The sequence below is a fragment of the Hyla sarda genome, chromosome 1, assembly GCF_029499605.1.
Source record: "Hyla sarda isolate aHylSar1 chromosome 1, aHylSar1.hap1, whole genome shotgun sequence".
NCBI classification, from domain to species: Eukaryota; Metazoa; Chordata; class Amphibia; order Anura; family Hylidae; genus Hyla; species Hyla sarda.
This window is the reverse complement of record NC_079189.1, coordinates 427,824,431-427,851,130: the sequence shown is the minus strand read 5'-3', so window position 1 is coordinate 427,851,130 and position 26,700 is coordinate 427,824,431. Positions and strand designations below refer to the sequence as shown.

The window sequence follows — 26,700 nt, the reverse complement described above, 5'->3', positions numbered from 1 at the left end:
GTAGTCTTTGCAGTACAGCCAAATATCCCAGGGAGGTGACCAGTGACACAGGGGGACCTTGCAGGCTTGCTGGGACTTGCAGTAGTTAGACTGACTTTAGTGCAGGCCACGGTGACTACAGATGGACTTGACAGAGATGGTGACTGACAATAAGATGACGACTTACTGATGACTGACTTGTGGCTGCAGGACTTTAGGCTTGAGGCCTCCAATGCTCTGGACACAGACACTGGAAGAACTTGACTGGACTTGACCTCAGCAGAAGTAGCAATGTGCTAAGAAAGAGATTGCAGCCCCTCCTCTGGTTATATAGGGGGGCTGTGCAAGGATCCCATAGGTCACTTGGGGGGGGATCACCTGGCCACTAGTGCCTCCTGGATAACAATCACGTGGTATAACAATTAAAGAAACAGTACATTATTAATATTACAACTTATATACCAAGGGGATAATACATAAAGGGGGCCCTGGGGACATGGAGAGACTCTGCCTGAAAGGGCAGGAGAAGTACATGGAAACACCATCCTGTACTGGGCCACCACAAACTCCCCATCTTTAATGAAGTCTTCCTCAATGTCCAGTCCTCAAGGGCGGAGTACCGTAATGATCACAGGGGCCACAGACAGTTCCTGGGGTATTTAAAACAACGTCCATATCCATGTCTGATGCAGATGAAGACAAAGAGTCCATGTATTATAAAATGTTCATACACGCTGTGAACTATAAAAAGATTTATTAACTGCATGACTACTTAAGATATGACTAAGACATTATACATAACATTACAAACTATTCTGATGGATTGGGCTGCCAGAGGCTTTTTACCCAATGCCTTGGCTACTGGGGTCCCTCGGTGGACACACTTCTCCCCAGAACTCTATGTATATCACTAGACATCATTAGACATTTATTACATTATTTTGTTACTGTACGTGCGCAGTGGGTTAACAGGAATACCTTCTGGCCAGCAAAGTATCCTGGGCACGTGGACACAAGAAAAATATTAGACATTCTTATAGACATTTGCATTATAGACAGTTGTAGAATGGTACGACAGTAGATGCTACAGCCCTAATGTAAGTATATATATATATATACATACATCAAAGTTGGATCAGCCTGTAGTGTGGTTTTCCACTTTGATTTTGAGTGTGACTCCATATCCAGACTTCCATAGGTGTATAAATTAGATTTCCATTGATAATTTTTTTGTTGTCAGCACATTCAACTATGTTGAATAGAAGAAAGTATTTTATGTGATTAGTTCATTCATTCAGATCTAGGATGTGTGATCTTAGTGTTCCCTTAGTTTTTTTGAACAGTGTGTGTATATATATATTATATATATATATATATTCCTTTTTAAAAAAAAATTTAAAGATTTTATTTTATTCCTTGGAGTAGATGATAAAAAATAAAATTATACAGGACATTTAGGTTTGGTGAGCAGGAAATTTAAGCCATTGTACAGTTTTTTTTTTTAAACTCAAGGACATGGGGGACAGTAGCTTGCATGCCCCTTTAAAAAAAAATTATTTAAATTTTTTCTTATAACATAATAATCTAAAAGAGGTCACACAAAACACATAAATAAACTAATTACAAAAACAGCAATTACTTGTATGTATCCACTTATGATTAACACAGTGCAGTTTTTGATGCCGACCTCTTTGTCCATGTCAAGAACTGTCCAGTGCAGGAACAAATGCCTATAGCAAACCTGTTCTGCTCTGGACAGTTCCTGACACAGACAGGTGGCAGCAGAGAGCACTGTGGTCACTCTGGAAAGAACTACACAACTTCCTCTGGAGCATGTCAAAAGCATCAGGGCAGCTAGCTAGGTAAATGAGTTAGGCTGGGTTCACATATGTCCTGCGTCCGGCATAGGTGAACTCCGCCTAGATCTCGATGCAACTGATGCCATAACTGATGACAATGTGCATCAGTTGTCATCAGTTGTATGGCAGCCGGCGTCCATTGTTTCATTGTGCTGTCCAGTGTGTCCAACCATCCGGCATCAAAATTGAGACACTGGATGATAGTGAACTGTGCTATTCCAATGAATGGGATCAGTTCTAGCATCAGTTTCCCTCCGGTGCACACCAGAGGGAAACTATGCTGGACATATGTTAACCCAGCTTTACGTAGACTCTTTTATTTTAAGAAAATATTTAAAATAAATCACAAAGTGTTCATATCCTTTTACTGACAATAAATAAACCCTTTGTATATTGATACTGCAGCTCTTCATTTGTACCCTACTATTGCATTGTCAGTTTTTACCACCCATTGTTGAGTAACCTCTTTTTTTTTTTTAGCAACCAAGAGTACAGACACCATTGTATACCAGTATACCATAAAGGCTGGCTGGACCACTTTCATTACAAAAGGGGTCATCTTTATGAAACAGAGTATTTCAATGGAATATATCAATTGTTTATGTTAAACATATTTTTTTTATGTTTTAATTATTTCTACCATCTTAATTCTGAAATCTTGTAGATTATACTCAGGCCACAGAGCCTCATAATAGTTGGGCACTTATCAGCAGTCATCTCATCTCAACTTCAGAGCAGCAGTTCAGGCAAGAAGGTTGTCTCCATAATCATGTAGAGAAATTAGAATAAAAAAAAACACTGCTGTGATATTCCTGAAAATATGGATTTTTTTTCATTTAGCTGAAAACTGAACTAATCTCTAAGTCTGAAGAATCAACAGCCTTTTGGGTTTGGCCAAACTTACTGTAAATTCGCTCAACACTACTACAAATCATTATAAACATTGTAAACAAAACATAGAACACTGAATTCTTATGAGGATTATTATTATTAATAATAACAATAATCATTAATAATAATAATAATAATAATAATAATAATAATAATAATAAATTATTATTATTAAGGTTCATCATCCATTATTATTATTCATAATAATAATCATAATAATTAAATTAATTGTATGAATTTGTATAGCACCAACATATTCTGCAGCACTTTACAATTCTGTTTATATGTACTTTATCTGTACAGTAGGATAATATTGTTCTTCAGACTTTGTTCTGACCAATAAATAAACCAATCATTACAGTGTATTACATACTTCCATCCAAATGACTGCGCTCTAAGAATTACCAACAATTTGAGAATTACCAAGATAGGAAAATGTAATCTTTATAGCTAATGGTTTCTATTATGTGTATGCATTTTCCATTTGGGTATGAAGCTATTATCCTGATATTATCTGATAAACTCAAATATCTATTAAGAGATATCTCTTAAGAATCAATTAAATAAAATGTGTTCCCAAGCTTGAGATCAGCAGCTAGCTGCAAAATTGATTATATCTACTTGGAAACTACTTAAAAGCATAACATAATGTTTCCTTGTTAACATTTTTTAGAAAATAAAGCTTGTATTATCGAAATACTATCTAGAACGTGTAAAATTGCTAAGAATCTTATGGGTATTTCCATGAAAAAAATCCTGTTGTGCTGGGAACGGCAACACCGTTCCATTTTCATGCTGCAGGAGCAATCCCATTCATATGTATGGAATGAACTTCTGCCACATAAAGGTCGGCAATAAAACCATATGTGAACATACCTCATACTCAGCATACAATAAAATATAGGAGGAGAGTGAGACTTACTGACAAGTACCTTTACAAACTATGGTGGTCTGTATGAGATGGGAAGTAAAGGATTGGAGAGGGTCTCAAGGACTGTGGATGAGTCTGTGTATAGTGTATGAGAATTAGTACATAGGGGTAGGGCCTAGAAGGTGATGTTTAATTGTGAAAAAATGGTAGTGTTATAATAATGGGATGTTCAGATATAAAGCAAGTACTATGCAAAATGTGTAATGTCGCTGTGGGATATGTAATGTAACTGTGCCAGACTGAGCAAAATGTATCAGGTGTATAGATAACTGTGTGTTAAGCGCTGTGTGTTGTAGCTGATGGCAATGCATGTAAGATAGATGTAACTGAATGAAACTAAAACTAAAGGTCCAAGGTACAAGAATAATTATTTGGATATATAATCAGAAAACAGAGAGATGTAGGGCCCTTGCACTCTTCTCCTAAACACAATACAAATAATTTGGATAATAAAAAAATTGCGAACAATATAAAATTGTGAATTATGCCACAAAAATGGTCCAATAAGTATGGTATGCCTCAGTTCTTGAGTGAGAATGGTATAAAGTCTTAATGGTAGAACTACAATTTGCAACCTCTGGAGCTACATGAAAATAGCCCACTGTTGCTAGAGTGCCGCACGGCAGCAGTAGATAAGTGGAAAGATAGAACAGATAAATCCTCCAATGTGGTAACTGGGTTCAATGGTGGTGCAGTGGTACTTCCCCTTATAGTGACACGGCGGTCACACAAGTCAAACAGGGGAAAGTGCCAAGGAATATGCAGGGCGGCATGGCGGCCTGCGAACTATGAAGGGCGGCTCGGCGGCCGCGATCTAGTTAATAAGCCTTATGGTACTATGTACCGCTTTCCCGACCATGGAGGGGCTGGGGTCTTCGGTGTCCTGGTGGCTGCGGCGGAGTGGATTCTAGCGGCGAGGTCCATCTCTCAACAGACCGGTCACTGGCTGCGCTCGTTGCTTCAAGGATGGTTCACCGGTTTCCCTTCCTCGTGGTGGTGTCAGCCTGCGTGATGAGATGTCAGCATTTGGTGTAGGTCGGATAGTTGTAGGTAGGTTGATTGGCTGACAGTGATGTAGTTCTTTCAAAAGATAGATGATGTGTGTCTGTGGCAGTAAGATCAGATGCGTTTCGGACCTACGTGGTCCATCCTCAGTGGTACGGGTAAGCGGTACATAGTACCGTAAGGCTTAATAACTAGATCGCGGCCGCCGAGCCGCCCTTCATAGTTCGCGGCCGCCAAGCCGCCCTGCATATTCCTTGGCACTTTCCCCTGTTTGACTTGTGTGACCGCCGTGTCACTATAAGGGGAAGTACCACTGCACCCCCATTGAACCCAGTTACCACATTGGAGGATTTATCTGTTCTATCTTTCCACTTATCTACTGCTGCCGTGCGGCACTCTAGCAACAGTGGGCTATTTTCATGTAGCTCCAGAGGTTGCAAATTGTAGTTCTACCATTAAGACTTTATACCATTCTCACTCAAGAACTGAGGCATACCATACTTATTGGACCATTTTTTGTGGCATTTTTGTGGCATCATTCACAATTTTATATTGTTTGCAATTTTTTTATTATCCTTATTATTTGTATTGCGTTTAGGAGAAGAGTGCAAGGGCCCTACATCTCTCTGTTTTCTGATTATATATCCAAATAAATATTCTTGTACCTTGGACCTTTAGTTTTAGTTTCATTCAGTTACATCTATCTTACATGCATTGCCATCAGTTACAACACACAGCGCTTAACACACAGTTATCTATACACCTGATACATTTTGCTCAGTCTGACACAGTTACATTACATATCCCACAGCGACATTACACATTTTGCATAGTACTTGCTTTATATCTGAACATCCCATTGTTATAACACTACCATTTTTTCACAATTAAACATCACCTTCTAGGCCCTACCCCTATGTACTAATTCTCATACACTATACACAGACTCATCCACAGTCCTTGAGAACCTCTCCAATCCTTTACTTCCTATTTTTCAAATATTTAAGGTGGGTTGAGGATACCACCAGGTGAAAGTTCTCGGACCACCACACAGATTGAGTACATCCACATCAAATTATTTTCTATTTAACAATATTTTTAACATTTCACAGAGACAAGTCAGAAGTTTTGATTGGTCGGGTTCTGATTGTTTAGACCCCACAATCATTAGAACTAGTGGGGAAAAGTGCATGGCCATTCGATTTACTCCCCGACTCACTGTGATCTCTGCCTAGTTGCAGGAGAAAGGCTCATAGAATAAGGTTGGGTTCACATATGTCCGGCATCCAGCATAGGTAAACTCAGCCTAGATCTCGATGCAACTGATGCCACAGCTGAGGACAAGTTGTCATCATTTATATGGCATCCGGCGTCCATTGTTTCTGGATGGTGGACAGGGGAACGCAGCAGGCTGCATTCTCCTGTCGTGTGACCTCTGGCGTGTCCAACCATCCGGTGTTAAAATTGAGATGCTGGATGATTGTGAATTGTCCCATTCAAATGAATGGGATCAGTTCTAGCATCAGTTTCCCTCCGGTGCACGCCAAAGGGAAACTATGCTGGACGACTGATATATATGTGAATCCAGTCTCCTGCAACTGGCATTTTTAAATAATCCTGCACTTGCTTTTTAGTACAGAACTTTAATATACTATGACCATTTAACCCTTTAAATTTGAGCTCTCATACTTTAGCCTGATTGAAAAATGTAAATCTCTCCCCTTTTCCCAGTAACAATTTTTTTTAATTTGTTTAGATTATTTTTTAAATGTTAAAACACAAAAAAAAAATTGTATAACTTGTGTATTGTAATTTGTGAACTGCACAAAGTTGTAGAATTGCAGAGTTTTTCAATTTCAGTCCACAAATACTTTTTTTTCTATTTCATGGCACAATTTATGATAAATTAAAGGGTATCTTAAAAAGTATAATTGGTCCAAAAAAAACAAACCACATGTGGCTCTGTATGTGGAAAACTAAAAGAGCTATGGCTCTTAAATGAACAGTAGGTACATCAGTAGGTCAGTGGTACAGACCTGGTAAACTCAAGTGATCCTTCACATTCAGTATTTAACAGGGTTTTATTATATTATATGTGTCTTGGTTTCAGTTACAATGGATGACACACTGGCAACAATACACTGATTTGTAATGGAGTCCCATTGTTTTGACAGGGAAACACTGCTACTTTTCCACAAAATGGTTAAATATGCATTTTAAGCTCCAAAATGCTGGTGAAAAATATGCCATGTATAAAATGTCAGGTAAAATCTATAAAATGTCATAGGTAAAACATATTTTAAAAGTTAAAAATCTTTCCCTGAACCTGGTAGATTTTTTTCCATGGTGCTCTGTTTAAAAAAATAAAATCTGCACTCCACATTATCCTATATAGTCAAAAAAGGTATCTATGTTGAAAGTGCTTTGTGTCAATCCAATGTCAGCAGAGAACAAAAAGGGCACATTCATTTCAGCGGGCCACCCAGGGGATGTGTCAGCTGTTGTGGTTGCTTTCAAAAAGAGATTATGTTATTAAAAAGGGATTATGCTTGTAAATCCTTGTCGAGTTATTTGGTCCCTGGAATGTTTGTACCTGGTTTACATACCAGCCTCCTTGGGAGACTTTTCTGGTTTCAAGACAGAGGAATTTGCATTGTGCTAATTTTCACTTCATTCTGTACCCTATAGTCTCAGGTAGTTATTGCCATAGTTTGTAGGCTTTTCCAGTCAGCAGTGCATCATCCAATGAAAAATGGAAATTCTTCCTTCTCTCTTCCCTGACATTAACTTTTTGTCTGTGGATGCACTTTACTCTTCCAGGGTTGAGTGCAGAGGTTACTGTTACACTTGGGACTCTTTCTACCTTCTTATGTCATCTATTTAAGTCAGACTTGAGACACAGTGTTCTACCCTGTGCTCTGGCCGGACATTCCAGCCGTCGGCAGGGCTGAAACTCGCATCGCGGGACGCGCCAGGGCTTTGAAATTTAAAGGGCCAGTGCACCCGTAATTACTTGACACCTGTACCTCACTTATAAGTTGTAGCTCTTCCCTCTTGCCCTTGCCGGATCTTTGTTTGCCTTTGTGCCTGAGAGAAAGCAGTATTTCGTGTTCCTTGCCATGTACCAGACCTTGCATTTCGTGACCTGACGTGTTGACCTTCTGCTATTCTACTGACTACACTCCTGTGCCGCCTGCCCAGACCTTCTGCTTGCCTGACTACGTTCTGCCTTGTACCTTCTGTGCCACGCTTCTCCTCAGCTGCCTGTGTGGTCGAGTCATGCCAGGGGTAGCGACCTGGGTGCCGCCTGCCGCAGCAAGTCCATCCTGCTTTGCGGCGGGCTCGGGTGAAAAACAGTGGCACCTTAGACTCCTTCTCCCTGGCACGGCCCGTGTCATCTGCCACACAGGTCCAGCGGATCCACTACATCTCATGCTCCAGACCACCGTGGTAATGCAGATTTACTACCTCCCCAGTTCTAGTCGTCTGCGGTGAGTCTTACAGTAAGATCCGGCCATGGAGCCCGCTGAGGTTTCGGATCATCAGTCGCAACATCAGTCAGTCGCAACAGTTGGCCCGTCAGGCATAGCAACTAAATCAACTGTCTGCCAGGATGCAGCAACTTTTGACCATGCAACCGCAGTCGCAACCTGTTCTAGCCTCTCCACCCATTCCTGCAGTTCCCTCTGGATCAAAGCTTCGTCTTTCCCTTCCCAAGAAGTTTGACGGAGATCCTAAGTTGTGTAGAGGCTTTGTGACTCAGTGCTCCATGCACCTGGAGCTCATGGCAGATCAGTTCCCGACAGAACGTGCAAAAGTGGCTTTTGTCACCTGGCCAGGATTACTCCTCTTTGGGATCGCAGTGACCCAATTTCCTCTAATCTCACGGCCTTCTTAGCTGAGTTCCGCACCATTTTTGAAGAACCCGCACGTGCCTCCTCTGCCGAGACTGCTCTTCTTAACCTAAGACAAGGGACCTCCTCCGTGGGAGTCTATGCTGTCCAGTTTCGCACCCCTGCTTGGGAGTTAGCATAGAACAACAAATGTCAGTTTTTTGTTGTTTTTGGTCATCAGCTCCGATCTCCTCTTCCTGTTCCAGTTTCTTCCAGTGTCCCAGCTGTAGACGAACTTGTCCGTGATTTCTCTTCCATTTGGCAACAGACTCGGCAGTCATTATCTCTGGCCTCCTCCCGCATGAAAAACCAGGCAGACAAGAAAAGAAGATCTCCTCCATCCTTCTCTCCTGGTGATAAAGTGTTGTTATCTTCTTACATTGGTTTCAAGATCCCAAGTTATAAATTAGGTCCTCGTTTCCTAGGTCCATTCGAGGTCATACAAAAGATTAATCCAGTTTCATACCAACTCCATTTACCCCCTTCTATTTGCATACCTAACTCCTTTCATGTATCTCTCCTCCAACCTCTGGTTATCAACCGTTACTCTCAAAGAAAAAACTCCGCTCCCACTCCTGTCTCCAGTTCCTCAGATATTTTTCAAGTTAAAGAAATCCTGGCCTCTAAAACGGTATGTTGCAGAATTTTTGTTTGGGTTGATTGGAGGGGATTTGGTCCTGAGAAGAGATCCTGGGAGCCCGAGAAGAACATCTTGGACCGTAATCTCCTCAAGAAATTTTTGTCCCATAAAAAGAGGGGGAGACTAAGGGGGGGGGGGGGGTACTGTTATACTCTGCGCTCCGGCCAGACATTGAAATTTAAAGGGCCAGTGCGCCCACAATTACTTGACACCTGTACCTCGCTTATAAGTTCTAGCTCCTCCCTCTTGCCCTTGCCGGATCTTTGTTTGCCTTTGTGCCTGAGAGAAAGTAGTATTCTGTGTTCCTTGCCGTGTACCATACCTTGCATCCCGTGACCTGACCATGTTCCTAGCCACCTGCCTAATGACCTTCTGCTATTCTACTGACTATGCTCCTGTGCCGCTTGCCCAGACCTTCTGCTTGCCTGACTTTTCCCTTCTATGCCACATTTCACCTCAGCTGCCTGTGTGGTCGAGCCGTGCCAGGGGTAGTGACCTGGGTGCTTCCTTCCGCAGAAAATCCATTTCGCTTTGCGGCGGGCTCTGGTGAAAACCAGCTGCACCTTAGACTCCACTCCCTGGCATGGCCTGCGCCATCTGCCACACAGGTTAAGCGGATCCACTACATCTTCTGCTCCAGACCACCGTGGTATTGCGGATCTACTACCTCCCAAGTTACAGTTGTCTACGGTGAGTCTTACACACAGCATGTTCTAAAGATGCTGTAGCAAGTTGGATTCTTTTTTAGCCAGCCAGTAAAAACTTCATGGGTATGGCAACATACAGCTTAAAGGGTACTACACTGAAAAGATCTCATCCCCTATCCAAAGGATAGGGGATAAAATATCTGATCATGGGGGACCCCCGCAATCTCCGGGCTGGCAGTGACAGCGTCTGGAACACATGTTCATGAAGTCACACCACGCCACCTCCATTCATGTCTATTGGAGGGGGCGTGATGGCTAATACCCATCATGCCTCCTCCCATAGACGTGAATGGAGGGGGTGTGGCATCACCAGTCATCGGGCATGGAGTGGAGTTCGCTCCATGCACCAAATGACAGGGGTGCCGCACCGGAGTCCCCAGCGGTGGGACCCCCGCGATCTAACATCTTGTCCTCTATCCTTTGCATAGGGGATAAGATGTTTTCAGTGGAGTACCCCTTTATCCCATTAAGGACCAGGGGTTTTTCCGTTTTTTTTTTCAGCTTTCATTTTTTCCTCCTTACCTTTAAAAAACCATAACTCTATCAATTTTGCACCTAAAAATCCATATGATGGCTTATTTTTTTGCATTACAAATTCTTCTTTGTAATGACATCAGTGATTTTACCCAAAAATACAAAACAGAAAAAAAAATAATTGTGCGACAAAATGTAAGAAAAAACACAATTTTATAACTTTTGGGTGCTTCCGTTTCTACGCAGTAAATCTTTCGGAAATAATGAAACCTTATCTTTATTCTATAGGTTCATAAGATCAAAATGATACCCTACTTATATAGGTTTGATTTTGTCATACTTCTGGAAAAAATCATAACTACATGCAGGAAAATGTATACTTTTAAAATTCTGACCCCTATAATTTTTTTGCGTACGGGGCAATATTAGGGCTCATTTTTTGCGCCGTGATCTGAAGTTTTTAGCGGTACCATTTTTGTATTGATCGGACTTTTTGATTGCTTTATATTCATTTTTTCATGCGGTTTAATTAATGATATATTTTTATAATTCAAAAAATGTCAGCACGCGGAGATACCACATATGTTTATATTTATTTTTATTTACACTGGGTTTTTTTTAAATGGGAAAAGGGGGGTGATTCAAACTTTTATTAGGGAAGGGGTTAAATGATCTTTATTCACTTTTTTTTTTCAATGTTATAACTCCCATAGGGGACTATAACACTGCACACACTGATCTTTTACATTGATCAATGGTTTCTCATAGGAAACCATTGATCAATGATTCTGCTGCTTGACTGCTCATGTTTGGATATCAGGCACTGAGCAGTTATTCGGCAATTAGACAACAGGGGACCCTCCTGCTGTTCTACCGCTGTTCGGGATGCTGCGATTTCACTGCGGCGATCCCGAACAGCTCCCTGAGCTAACCGGCATTGGTTTACTTTCACTTTAGACGCGGCGATCAACTTTGAACGCCACGTCTAAAGGGTTAATAGTGTGCGGCACCGCGATCAGTGCCATGCGCTATTAGCCACAGGTCCTGGCCGTTGTTAGAGGCCGGGCCCGACCCGCTATCACGTTGTGGCTTTGCGTTATAGAAACGGAAAGGACCCAGGATAGTTAATTAAACTGCACGGTCAATGGCGTACGCACAAAAAAAATCCCAAACTCCAAAATTGCGTATTTTTGATCACTTTTTATATCATCAAAAAATGAATAAAAAGCAATCAAAAAGTCAGATCAATGGTAGCACTAAAAACTTCAGATCACGATGCCAAAAATTAGCCCTCATACTGCCCCCTACGCGGAAAATGAAAAAGTTATAGGGGTCAGAAAATGACAATTTTGAACGTATACATTTTCCTGCATGTAGTTATGAATTTTTCCAGAAGTACGACAAAATCAAACCTATATTAGCAGGGTATCATTTTAATCGAATGAACCTACAGAATAAAGAGAAGGTGTAATTTTTACCGAAAAGTGTACTGCGTAGAAACGGAAGCCCCCAACATTTACACAGTTATTTTTCAATTTTGTCGCACAGTGATTTTCTTTTCCATTTCGCTGTAGATTTTTGGGTAAAATGACTGATGTCATTACAAAGTAGAATTGGTGGCGCAAAAAATAAGCCATCATATGGATTTTTAGGTGCAAAATTGAAAGGGTTATGATTTTTAAAAGGTAAGGAGGAAAAAACTAAAGTGCAAAAACGAAAAAAAAACCTCCGTCCCCAAAGGGTTATGGGTACATTCACATGGGCGGGTCTACAGTGAGTTTCCCAATGCATGTTTGGATAGCCTAAACCAGCAGCAGGAACATACTTTACGGCTGGTCTACAGGTAGTGTTTTGCTCTGTATCATTAGGCAAATCCCAGCCAAAATCTCCAGCCATTGTGACACAAAAAAACTGACATGCTATATATTTGAATTTTGTACCATATGTTAGTTTCTGTAAGGATTTTCTTCAGATTTTTCGCTTTGCTGATATTGTAAATGCTGAGTATTTTCAACACAGAATATGCCATATGTGAACCTACCCTACCCAATTGAAAGAGGACTGTTTTACTGGGTTTATTTTTAATTGCCCATAACCCTGTTACCACTGTATGTATCATTTTTAATGTCTGATTGCTATTTATTTCCTCTAGCACTGTTATTTGCCCACTATGTCTGTAGGAAATATATATTTGTATTACAGGCAGTGCCAGGATTGCTTGTTGGGGATTGTTATATTTCTTCTAGGTGCCTGTGGAAAGTGGATAAGTATCTAAAGGGTTCATCTTCCTGGACTACCCCTTTAAATCTCTGGTGAGATTTAGCTGCTAGAGAATTGGTAAATCCTGTAACTGGGCCTGCATTTTTTGGGGGAGGAAGGGCAAGTTTGGTAGTAGGCTCTCTCTTCTTTCTAGGCCACTTGGATTTCAGTCTAGCCCAGATCAACACAGGTGCAGAAGGGATATTGTCAGTGGACTTTAAAACTAGGTGAGAGTCAGTATGCAATTGAGGCTGTGAGGAACCTATAAAAGCCTTTTCTCATTTCTGTCAGCATATTTGCATGTTATAAAATGTTGACCTACGTTACATAACTATAGTGTTCTATTTCACTTATTTTACAGAATCTCTTTCTGCATTTCTCAAATATTTCCTTGCATGTATAGCCAAGAATGACCATATATACGTATTATGAGTAAAAAGTCTATATAAAACCTTTGTACATTCCAGTCAGAATTTGCCATGCCTAAATGTCTTGTTTTTCTTGCTGTTAGTAAAAGCCTACTATTTTGAGGTTATATTTAAAGTTAAGTAGTAGTTTTGTCTATCCAGTGATGACATACACCTTTGGTATTCTGCCTGTTTCCTAATGAAAGCGCTGGTTTTAATTTAGTGTCCTACTTTAGAAGAGCTAACTGTAAACTATTAACTATAAGCATTGCTCTTCTGTGGGCCATACTTTTCTCTTTTATCTCTTATCTGCTAGGAGGGATACAATTATACATGATAGGAACGGCACACTGATGTTTCATTGCTTTTGCTGCATATAAAATTTACTCTATTGTTATTATCATACTTCTGATAATATACTTATCAGTAAGGCATGGATGGAAACACAGATGTGAATGTGGCTTCCATTGTCCTTCTGTTGCTGTTGAATTAGAAATAAGCCCTTGGTTCGCAGGAAGAGACGCAGTGTGCGATATATATCGGAGGAACAAACAAGTGACACAGACTCTGGCTGGTATCAAGATGGTTCCTAGTTTATTATTCAAAAGCTTGGTTTTTTTTTTTAGATATTTTCCACTTGCTTGAGGACGTGGCAAGTTCCGATCAACACTTTCAGGGCCAAGTTTCGATCATGCCACGTAGGCCGTTGATGACAAAGTTTATCCTGATTAAGAGCTAGTTTTATTAGTTTTTATTAGGGTATTCATTGGAACGTGTAGGTGATACATGGTACATAGTTAACTATAGAATTAAATATAGATTTCTTACAATAGAAAGTTACTTTTCTTAAAGAGACAGATCCCTACTATAACAATTTTGTACCAAAATTCCCTCAAGCTGGCTGTGGCTGCAGCTCCTGCTCTAGGACTGCCCGACTACAAGCTACCCTTCAACCTCTATTGCCATGAGGTGGGAGGACATGTTTCAGGAGTACTCACTCAGGAGCTTGGGGGAAAACAAAGGCCTCTTGGATATTACTCATGCCATTTGGATCCGGTTGTCAAAGCAGCCCAGCCTGTCTGTGAGCAGTGACAGCAGCTGCAGATCTTGTGACCAAAACAGCAGATCTGGTATTGGATCATCAAATGATTTTACAATGTACCACACTCTGTCGATGAAATTCTCTATCAAACAAAGACTAAGCAGCTTTCTGTACAAAGACTGACAAAATATTAGATCCTTCTGTTAGGAACAACTAGCCTCACAATTCAAAGATGTACTACTTTAAATCCAGCTTCATTACTTCCTACCACGACAGAGCCTCACTCACTACATCACCAGCTCCTAGAGAAACATGATGAGGATGAATTTTTTGATGCATATCACCAACATGATTGTTTATCTCTCATGCAGATGGAGAAACAAGGTTTTGAACACATACACCAAACACCACTATCCAATCCTGATTTTGAATTCTTTGTGGATGGGTCTAGGGTCTTACTTGCAGTCAGTATGGTATAGTCGATCATAAAGGTGTTGTAATGGCTAACTCTCTTCCTCCCAGTGTATCTGCACAGGAAGCTGAGTTAGTGGCTTTCTTTGAAGTGTGTAAGTTGGCCAAAGGTAAGGTTGCAAACATTTACACTGATTCCAGACATGCTTTGGGATCGCGCATGATTTTGGGGCAATTTGGAGGTATCAGCACTTCTTTACCTCCGTGGGAAAACTATTAAAAATGCTCAGACTATCGCAAACCTAATGAATAGTGAAGAAAGCACCCACAAAGTCAGAAGATCACTGCTCCAGAGGAAATGCTGCAGCCGATGCAGCTGCCAAAGATGCTGCTCTAAAACAGCTAAGACAAACCACTACTCCCCTCTCAGTACAACCGCTCTCACTAGACCTCACCCCAGAAATCCTTGCCAACCTCCAGAAACAAGCAGACACAGCTCAATGGAGGAAATGGGTCGCCAAAGGCACAGTAGTGAACCCTGTCGGCCTGTGGGAAAAAGGGGAAAGGTATGCTTACTATAAGATGCAATGTCCAAAGATGCAATGTGTGCACAGGTGAGCACAGCTTTATTAGCGCCTGGTTTTAATAACTTTGCCCATCAGTTTGTTAGTTCTTGCATCGCATGCGCCAAACACAACCCTGGTAAGGCAGCTTGGGTTCCGGTTAAATGTACACCAAAGACAGATTACCCCTTTCAGAGACTGCAGATCTACTATATCCATCTACCAAAGGTAGGCGTATATGAATATGCACTTGTCTGTATTGACCTTTTCTCAGGATGGGTAGCAGACTGAAGATTCAAAAAGCCATGTCAGAAACAGGGAAACCCTGAACTGAGTGTCTCCCAATAGAACTCTACCCCACCTACTAAGAGGACGTCACTCTCTTCATATGAGATTTTGTTTGGTTCAGTCCCAAGTACAGGATTTTATTTTCCACAGCAGATGCAAAAGGGTTATGGGGATCTGACATCATACCTTGTACATTTGCATAAACATCACACAGAAACTCATAAACATGTTTTGCCTTGATTCCATACCCTGAGTCCTTGGAAGGGACTTATACCCTGAAGCCTGGGGACTGGGTGGTGGTCAAAAGACCCATAAGGAAAGCTTTGAAGCCTCAATACGACTGTCCTTACCAAATCCAGCTAATAACAAGCACTGCTGTGAAATTGGAAGAGAAGAACACCTGGATACTCGCCAGCCATTGCAAAAGAGTGACCAGCGGAAGTAATAATGATGATGATCCACCTGCTGCTAGGATTAATGATGCTAGTGCCCCCCCATAAGGGCACTAAATGAACTGCTGAATAGTGAATGGGATAATTTATCAAACCACTTATCACTTGTAAAAGCATTTGACCCAGACGAAAAACCAAAGGATTGCTGGGTATGCACACATAGTCCCATAGCTGCAGACACTATGCCATATCTAGGAATACCACTCACTGTACAGGAAATAAGAAATCTTTCTCGAATTTTTACGTACACTTACATTGTTGAGGGTGACATTGGACATGCAGCAGTGGCATTACCAGTAGATGCATGGTTAGAAGACCCTTGGCTGGTGCTTGACCTAACTGATGTTGCAGACCCAGATTATCATGACATGTCTTTTAGTGAAAAGACTACGACTACAGTTTGTTTTCCCTCTAGAGATAATTGTATCCAAGTAGAAGACGGACATTCACTATTACCACACACACCTACAATGACCTGTGACAAACAAGACAGTGTACAAAGTAAATGTTGGGGAGTAAATATGGGGAATCCTAGTGAATCATGCACTAATCGGTTGCATTTGGGACATGAGCTAGCAAGAGAAATGAAGTATGAGAAGGCAGGAGGAAAAAGTAGCACAATCTTTGAGGCAGACATAGAAGGGAAAATTGCAGACTTCATGATGGCTAAAGCTTTATCTAGTGTACGCAATCATACTATATTAGCATTACCTCCTAGTATATACATTGTCTGTGGATGTAAGGGCCTACAAATGGTTACCATCACAAAGAGGGAGATTGTGTACATTTGCTAGACTGACACCTGCCACTTTCATCTTGTCTGATGACAGATTACCATACGCAAGCATACCTAGACACAACCTAGTTTAGACGAGTAGCAGACAATAGGGAGCGTGCAAATGGTAAACCACATGTTGTTTCAATGTTTTAGCACAGTCCTATATCCTATGATGATGCAGATGTGGGATAAGTTAGTAGAAGCCACTGATTATTTAGATGACCAAATTTTTGCTACATTGGACTTGGTAAATCAGACAAACATAGTTCAGTCATAAATAATTATAGTTACAAATTAGCATGCAATAGTATTGAATTACCTCACAGCTGCTCAAGGTTTTTTTTTGTCAAACAATTGGACCAACCTGTTGTCACTATATAGACCCAGCAGGTAATTTAGAGGTGCAAGCCAGTATTAAATTAACTGAAGAGGGATCGCTTGTTGCTCTGATAGTATATTTGATGTACTTGATTCCCAAATGTTGCAGTAAAAAGAACCTACACAGCGTTACATATACTTCAATATTGATGCAACTCTATCCAACAACACATGAGGAAATCAAGCTTATTGGTCAAAATCCTTGGGGGGGGGGGGGGGGAATCTGGGATGAAGACTGCAGGATTAAGTACTCCACATGGGACTAGACTAGTGTTAGTACATCACATTTTGATCATTAAGCCACAAACAAAGCATAATTAAATTTATATTTTTACAATTATAAAAAATTGGGAAATTGTTAAAGTAGGGATCTGTCTCTTTAAGAAAAGTAGCTTTCCATTGTAAGAAATCCATATTTAATTCTACGGTTAGCTACGTATCATGTATCACCTACAGGTTCCAATGAATATCCTAATAAAAACTAATAAAACTTGCTCTTAATCAGGATAAACTTTGTCATCAACGGCCTATGTGGCATGATCGAAACTTGGCCCTGAAAGTGTTGATCGGAACTTGCCACGTCCTCAAGCAAGTAGAAAATACCTAAAAAAACAAGCTTTTGAATAATCACAATAACCTTTGATCATTATGCAATTAATATTTTTGACTATAAATACTAGTGCTTATGAATAATAAACTAGGAACCATCTTGATACCAGCCAGAGTCTGTGTCACTTGTTTGTCCCTCCAATATATATATTGCACACTGTGTCTCTTCCTGCGAACCAAGGGCTAATTTCTAATTCAACAGTTGCACTTTTAAATAACCATGGGTTACCCTAAAGCAGATAACAATACATGCATTCTTTTTCTGAATACCACAAATTACATCCATCAGTACAATGAGCAGTAGTAGCATTTGGAGATGTTTTGGAACAAACCATTATTCCATTAAGATTGAGTGGATACATGTTGATGTCAATTTCCTTCTTGTGGTTACAAAAGATGATGAAAACAGATGTTAAAGCTGAACAAGCATGAACAGAACCTAAATAACACCCCTAAACATTTTCCATATACTGAGCAATCATTACTGGGAGCACATAGGGTCAGTCTAGCCAATCAGAATGCAGCAGTTAGGCTAGGTTTCCACTTGTTATTTTTATTTTTTTGCAAAACTGCCAATAAAAGAGCCCATTCTGCCGCATGGCGGTTTTTTTTTTTGTGAAAAAACGCTGCGGCCAGATGTTAGCTGAAAGTCAAAAGTGAACTGGAAATGCCATATCCACTTGCCGTTTTTCAGTTTTGCATTTTTTTTTATCCTTCTGGTGTTTTTCAGCTATTTTTGGCTCCTTGGCAGTTTTTCAAAAATGACCTCTTGTTGAGACTTTGGCGTTTTTTTTTAGGAAAATCTTGGCATTTTCCTCCCACAGAAGTCTATGGGAGTATAAAAACTGCAAGAAAAACGCCACGTGGGTTTTAACTTTGGCGTTCTTTCTGGCGTTTTTAATTCTTTTTTTGACTTACCTTTTTATGATAAAATTTTGTAGGGTACCATTAAAACAAAAATAATAAAAAGGATACAGTAGTGATGGAAAAAACTGTATTTAACAAAATGTATCTTTTTTATAATTACATTTTTATTAATTTTTAAACAGGGACAATTTGTGTGTGCGGGCAGGGCACTAAAAATGTAGCCGACAATAATAAAAATGTAGTTTGTTTTTCACTTTTTTTTTAATTTTTTTTTGGTAGTACTACTAGAACACACTGTTCCATGATGGGAGTAGTAGTACCTGTACTAATTGACCCGGGTCCGTTGCAATCCTCCTGTATCATTTGTAGATGCGGCCGGAGTAGTAGTACTACCTAAAAAAAAATTTAAATAGTGAAAAAAAACTTTATTATTAGAGAACTTTATTAAAAAATAATAATTTCGCTATAAAAAAATAAAAATTTTGTTACATACATGTTTTCCCATCCCTACTGCATCTTTTTTTTTTTTTTTTTAGTACCCAACAAATTTAGAAAAAAACACCAAAGGGGCCATAAATGCAATTTCCACTCAAAGGCAAAAACGCCAGAAAAACTGCCAAAATGTAGGAAAAACCTTCTCGCAGTTTTTCTGGTGTTTTTGCTGGCATTTTTTTAAGTGTAAGAAAACAAAAAAAAAGTGGAAACCTAGCCTTATTTTCCCTTCCTTACCCCTGTTTTTTTTTAAAAAAAGGCAGATTCTGATTGCTTGCAATAAGTCCGACTGTCCTTGTTATATCACTAAAAGGTGTGAAAGCATAGGAGTAGAAATCCTTTTTTTTTATTTTTATATATAGTTGCAAAAGCTAACTCAAGACAAAGCTAACTCAACACACATGGGAGCAACGCAACACACATATTTTTCTGTTGTGTGTATGAACCCTAGCAATGTCGTTTTTGTTTATTCCTATTGTGTAACCTCAGAAGTCAATTGAAAAAATGCACAGGAATAATCAATGACCACAATTTCTTTTGAAAACCATCCCTGCGATAAACATTCAGAATAAATCTGGTTGGCTTTGACTGCTATATATCGCTGACACTGCAGTATACTATCGGAACCCACTATATGGTTAATGCCCCTCTGTCCTTGCTCTCAAGTTAGAATTCTGATATACTTTAGGGTGAATTCATGGCACTAATTTCTGTGGCACCCATACACCTATAATAATTGTTGGCCCAGTGTTTGTTCAGCCATCAGGCATATCACCTGATCACTATGTACACATGAACGTACAGGGGAAAAGGGAGTGATTAGATGCTGCCATATACCTCTGGCAGTGATTTCCCTCCCCAACAACAAAAGGGTCCAGCAATTTTGCATATTGGAATTGAAATTCCAATATGCCCAATCCTTTTTCCCCCTGAAATCATATCAGGGGAGAGTGGCTAGGCCACCATGCACATTAAATAGTCAGCCAATCCTGCCAAAGATGGCAGGACCGGCTGACTTTCCACTAATGTGTATGGGGCCTTTTAACCACAGAAATTTCGGTAACAAAGTTCATATAAATGCTTTCATTCACAGAAGTAATAATATATATATATATATATATATATATATATATGTATATATATATATATATATATATATATATATATATATATAGCAAAGCAAAACAGCAGCACTCCGACTTAGATGAAAGCGTGTCAGGCTTTATTCATCAGATGCCACGACGTTTCAACCGTCTCTCACGGTCTTTGTCAAGCCTGACAAAGACCGTGAGAGACGGTTGAAACGTTGTGGCATCTGATGAATAAAGCCTGACACGCTTTCATCTAAGTCGGAGTGCTGCTGTTTTGCTTTGCTACCTGTTTGTGGGGGCTCTTGACCTGGGCCCGACCAGCTTGCACCCGTGGACACCCCGGGAGTGCGGTCCTTTTTGTTGAACTTTTATATATATATATATATATATATATAAAATTGTTGAAGAGAAAAATCACTTGCACTCACCGGTCTAGTGGACTTCTGTGTTCCGGATTATCCGTTGTGTCGGGAGACGTGTGGATGAGGGTGCACCCTCATCCACACATCTCCCGGCACAACGGATTTTCCGGAACACAGAAGTCCACTAGACCGGTGAGTGCAAGTGATTTTTCTCTTCAACAATTATATTATTGTACTAGTATTTCACATCACTTAGCACCACGGCAGGGAACAGTAATATTGGCAGCTTTAGTTATTCCACCATGAGGTTACATAATAAATGGAAAGTAAAAGCAGTGCCCTCCTAACTCTTTATTAAATTTAATATACATATATATATATGTGATATAGTGAAGTAATAAAAACTAGAAAATGCAAATTTGCAAATGTTCTTTGTTCTATCCAACTGTCTAAGAACAGAAGCTGGAATCTTATTAGTTGCTACCCTTTTATTTTTTGTTTGTCCTTTATGATAAATACAAATATTGGGGGAGATTTCTCAAAACCTGTGTAGAGGAAGAGGGGTGCTGTTGCCCATAGCAACCAACCAGCTTGCTTCTTTCATTTTTAAAATTGCCTCTGAAAAATGAAAGAAGGAATCTGATAAGTTATACGGGCAACTGCACCCCTCTTCCTCTACACAGGTTTTGATAAATCTCCCCCATTGTCTTTGTTTGCTTTGTGAAGATGGTATTAATGCCCCCCTCCCCCTTGCATCTTATTTTTCAGTCATCAGCTATCGCTGTGAAAGCTTTTAGAGGAAAAGTGGTTGAGAACTCTCTTCTCAGCAAGGAAGAATTTATTGAGAAAGTTCGACAGAGCAATGATGCTTGTAAAAATGGAGACTTTCAGCTGGCTATTGAGCTGTACAGCGAGACTCTGCAGGTTGACCCACAGAACTGTATACTGTATAGCAACAGATCAGCTGCCTACCTTAAAACCACACAGTATGAAAATGCGTTGGATGATGCCATTAAAGCGCGCCTGCTAAATCCTAAATGGCCAAAGGTATGAATTTTGCATGTTTTAAATGTAAATGCTTTTGTATAGTCTGAGATTTGTACATATCTGGAAGAATTTCCCAATTCTACTATAATTATTTTGTTCTACACTTTGGAATTTTATAACTGAGATTGATATCCTATTTTATATTTTATATGTGTTCAGTGACCAGACATGAATCCTTTGCAATGCCCTCTTCTACTCTCATATGTACAGCACCCTGAAATCAATTATGCTAAAAAGGAAATAATATTAATCCCTTAAGGACTCTTTCACCTTAACCCCTTAAGGACTCAGAGTTTTTCCGTTTTTGCACTTTCGTTTTTTCCTCCTTACCCTTTAAAAATCATAACCCTTTCAATTTTCCACCTAAAAATCCATATTATGGCTTATTTTTTGCGCCGCCAATTCTACTTTGCAGTGACATTAGTCATTTTACCCAAAAATGCACGGCGAAACGGAAAAAAATAATTATTGTGCGACAAAATCGAAGAAAAAACGCCATTTTGTAACTTTTGGGGGCTTCCGTTTCTACGCAGTGCATATTTCGGTAAAAATTACACCTTATCATTATTCTGTAGGTCCATACGGTTAAAATGATACCCTACTTATATAGGTTTGATTTTGTCGCACTTCTGGAAAAAATCATAACTACATGCAGGAAAATTTATACGTTTAAAAATGTCATCTTCTGACCACTATAACTTTTTTATTTTTCCACGTACAGGGCGGTATGAGGACTCATTTTTTGCGCCGTGATCTGAAGTTTTATCGCTATGATTTTTGTTTTGATCGGACTTTTTGATCACTTTTTATTCATTTTTTAATGGTATAAAAAGTGACCAAAATACGCTTTTTTGGACTTTGGAATTTTTTTGCGCGTATGCCATTGACCGTGCGGTTTAATTAATGATAAATTTTTATAGTTCGGACATTTACGCACGCGGCGATACCACATATGTTTATTTTTATTTTTTTTTACACTGTTTTATTTTTTTTTATGGGAAAAGGGGGGTGATTCAAACTTTTATTAGGGAAGGGGTTAAATGACCTTTATTAACACTTTTTTTTTACTTTTATACCCCATAGGGACCTATAACACTGCAAACACTGATCTTTTACACAGATCACAGGCGTGTATTAACACGCCTGTGATCAGTGTTATCGGCGCTTGACTGCTCCTGCCTGGATCTCAGGCATGGAGCAGTCATTTGCCGATCGGACACCGAGGAGGCAGGTAAGGGCCCTCCCGGTGTCCGGTCAGCTGTTCGGCATGCCGCGATTTCACCGCGGCGGTCCCGAACAGCCCGACTGAGCAGCCGGGTCACTTTCGCTTTAGAAGCGGCGGTCAGCTTTGACCGCCACTTCGAAAGGGTTAATACCGCACATCGCCGCGATCGGCGATGTGTGGTATTAGCCGCGGGTCCCGGCCGTTGATGAGCGCCGGGACCGACGCGATATGATGCAAGATCGTGGCGCGATCACGCTTCATATCGCGGGAGCCGGCGCAGGACGTAAATATACGTCCTGCGTCGTTAAGGGGTTAAGGACTCAGCCCTTTTTGACACATCTGACCACTGTCACTTTAAGCATTAATAACTCTGGGATGCTTTTACTTTTCATTCTGATTCAGATTTTTTTTTGTGACATATTCTACTTTATGTTAGTGGTAAAATTTTGTCGATACTTGCATCATTTCTTGGTGAAAAATTCAAAAATGTGATGAACAATTCAAAAAATCTGCATTTTTTTTTTTTTACTTTGAAACTCTCTGCTTATAAGGAAAATGGACATCCCAAATAAATGATATATTGATTCACATATACAATATGTCTACTTTATGTTTGCATCATAAAGTTGACATGTTTTTACTTTTGGAAGACATCAGAGGGCTCCAAAGTTCAGCAGCAATTTTCCAATTTTTCACAACATTTTCAAAATCAGAATTTTTCAGGGACCAGTTCAGTTTTGAAGTGGATTTGAAGGGCCTTCATATTAGAAATACCCCACAAATTACCTCATTATAAAAACTGCACCCCTCAAAGTATTCAAAATTACATTCATTAAGTGTGTTAACCATTTAGGTGTTTCACAGGAATAGCAGCAAAGTGAAGGAGAAAATTCAAAATCTTAATTTTTTACACTCTCATGTTCTTGTAGACCCAGTTTTTGAATTTTTACAAGGGGTAAAAGGAGAGAAATCACCCTAAAATGTGTAACCCAATTACTCTCGAGTAAGGAAATATCTCATAAATGTATGTGAAGTGTTCAGCAAGCGCAGTAGAGGGCTCAGAAGGGAAGGAGCAACAATGGGATTTTGGAGAGTGAGTTTTTCTTAAATGTTTTTTGGGGGGCATGTCACATTTAGGAAGCCCCTATGGTACCAGAACAGCAAGAAAAACCCCACATGGCATATTATTTTGGAAACTACACCCCTCAGGGAATGTAACAAGGGGTCCAGTGAGCCTTAACACCTCACATGTGTTTGATGACTTTTCGTTAAAGTTGGATCTGTAAATGATCTGGGCTTTGTAGACACACGTGGCCTTCAATTCCAGACAAACTTTCTCTCTAAAAGCCCAATGGCGCTCCTTCTCTTCTGAGCATTGTAGCACGCCCGCAGAGCACTTTACATCCACATATGGGGTATGTTCTTACTGAGAAGAAATAGGGTTACAAATTTTGGGGGGCTTTTTTCCTATTTTCCCTTGTGAAAATGAAACCAGCATTCTAGTAAAAAAAAAATAATATTTTTTTTTCATTTTCCCATCCAATTTTAACAAAAATTCGTCAAACACCTGTGTGGTGTTAAGGCTCATTATACACCTTGTTACATTCCATGAGGGGTGTAGTTTCCATCTGGGTAATTATTTTTTTTGCGTTTATGTACGAACCGCTGTAAAATTAGCCACCCCTGTGCAAATCACCAATTTAGGCCTCAAATGTACATAGTGCACTCTCACTCCTAAGCCTTGTTGTGCGTCCTCATATGGGGTATTTCCGTACTCAGGAGAAATCGCCTTACAAATTTTGAGGGTCTTTTTTTCCTTTTACTTCTTGTAAAAGTATGGGGCAACGCCAGCATGTTAGTGTAAACATTTTTTTTTTTTACACTAACAGGCTGATGCAGACCCCAACTTTTCCTTTTCATAAGGCGTAAAAGGAGAAAAAGACCCCAACATTTGTAACCTGTTTCTTTGAAATATGACAGGGCTCCGAAGTGAGAGTGCCATGCGCATTTGAGGACTAAAATAGGGATTGCATAGGGGTGGACATAGGGGTTTTCTACGCCAGTGATTCCCAAACAGGGTGCCTCCAGCTGTTGCTAAACTCCCATCATGCCTGGACAGTCAGTGGCTATCCAGAAATGCTGGGAGTTGTTGTTTTGCAACATCTGGAGGGCTACAGTTTAGAGAACACTGTATAGTGGTCTCCAAACTTTAGCCCTCCACATGTTGCTAAGCAACTACTCACCGGCTTCTGTAGTCTTCACCAGGGAGCCGCACGAGGGAGCCGCACGTCATCGCCACCCGGGACCGCCAATCGCAGGTAAGGGACCTCCACCACCACCGCCGCCGGTCACGCTACAGTTCCCCCGTTCTGCCTGGTTTACTGTCGGTGGGCAGAACGGGGGAACCGAACTTTAACTCCCCCCCACCCCCGATCTGCTATTGGTCAGTCTTCTGACTGACCAATAGCAGGGATAGGAGGGGTGGCACCCCTGCCACCTAACTCCTATCCCTTCAACTATCCCTTCAAGGGGACCAGGGGTGTCTTGGACATCCCCCAATCCCCCTGATTTTCTGGGTCACCGGAGACCCGTATGACCCAGAATCGCCGAAAATCGCCAGTCTGAATTGCTCGGCGATTTCCGGCGATCTCCAACTTGGGGGGGTGGTCTCAGGACCCCCCTGGGCATATGCACGGGATGCCTGCCAGTACATAGCCGTCACGCCTCCTCCCATAGAGGTGATTGGAGGGGGCGTGGCTGCCGGCATCGCCAGTCATCGGGCACGGAGCAGAGTTTGCTCCGTGCACCGAATGACAGTGGTGCTGCAGCGAAGATAGCGGGGGTCCCCAGCGGCAGGACCCCCGCGATCTAACATCTTATCCCCTATCCTTTGGAGCTGCAGTACCAACAACAACCACTACAAAATGTATAAAGCACACAGCCTGGTAAACTATAAAGGGGCTGCGGCACTCACAGAATCAATCAGATAATTAGGGGGGGTCTCAGGACTTAGTCATATGATATGAGTGGCTTATTCTAAGAATAGGCCTTAATATTAAAGTCCCAGAAAACCTCTCTGTCTTTTTTCGGTTTCTGCAAAGAATAATGTATAAGCCCTGCACATTTTCTGTTCACATCTGTATTGGGAATCTGACACATGAGAGAAAAGCAATGAAAAGCTACATGGAATCTGAATCCATATAAACACGGCTTATTAAGGAAAGGGAGGCTGAGGCTTTGACATCTTTTTGCCTGGAGTATAATATATAGTATATTGCCATGACACATTTGTGGTCCGCCGTTGCACAGATGATAAGTTCATACAAAGGTAACTGTTTTCTTGCAAAATTCTGTAGGTGAATTGCTGGTATACTGTACTGTATGGAATGTAACAATTACAAATAAGCAACACACTTATGTGACAAAATAGGCAGTTGTTTAATATAACTCCCTGAAGATTATGTTTGCCTTTACTTGCTTATTAAGAATGTATAGATTTATATTTTGGTAACATTATACCAACACTTTTCTTTTTTTGCCTATAAAATATAGTATTTTATAAAATGTAGTATATAAAATGCAGCATTTGTCATCTGTTCAACTATAGATCTTGTATAGACTTTTTAAAATGAATTTAGATAATTAGTCACGCTCTATGACATCCCTGAACAAGAGGTTAATGTAGTGGAAAAGATGTGCATACTTTATAAATTTGGGACAATGTCGTACAACTATACGATACATATATATACAGTATTTTCGTGTGGCTGCTTAAGAATCTGCCTTAAAGAAGATATTAAAAGCTATCCACTATCCACAGGATAAGGGTTAACTATGTGATCAATGAGGGTCTGAAGACTTAGATTCCTACCTGGAGGTTCCTTGTCTCCCGAATGAATGGAGCGGCAGCATGCATGCTTAACTACTGCTCCATTGCATTGTTATGGAATATCCAGTCATAGCTGAGCATGATCCCTGATCCCCCGAGTAAATGGAGCCAAACGCTTTAGCTTGTTCTCTCAGTGAATGGAGTCGGGCATCTTCCCTTGT

The 26,700-nt window shown here is 40.4% G+C and overlaps 1 protein-coding gene across 3 annotated transcripts in view; it reads left to right on the top strand.

Annotated features, from left to right (window-relative positions):
• Positions 1 to 26,700, top strand: part of TTC28 (tetratricopeptide repeat domain 28) — a 652,388-nt gene that overhangs the window by 52,997 nt on the left and 572,691 nt on the right. For all 3 annotated transcript variants that reach the window (XM_056529536.1, XM_056529528.1, XM_056529545.1), the window contains one exon: positions 21,147 to 21,425. In XM_056529536.1, coding sequence (XP_056385511.1) covers positions 21,147 to 21,425 — 279 coding nt within the window. The remainder of the gene's footprint in view (positions 1 to 21,146; positions 21,426 to 26,700) is intronic.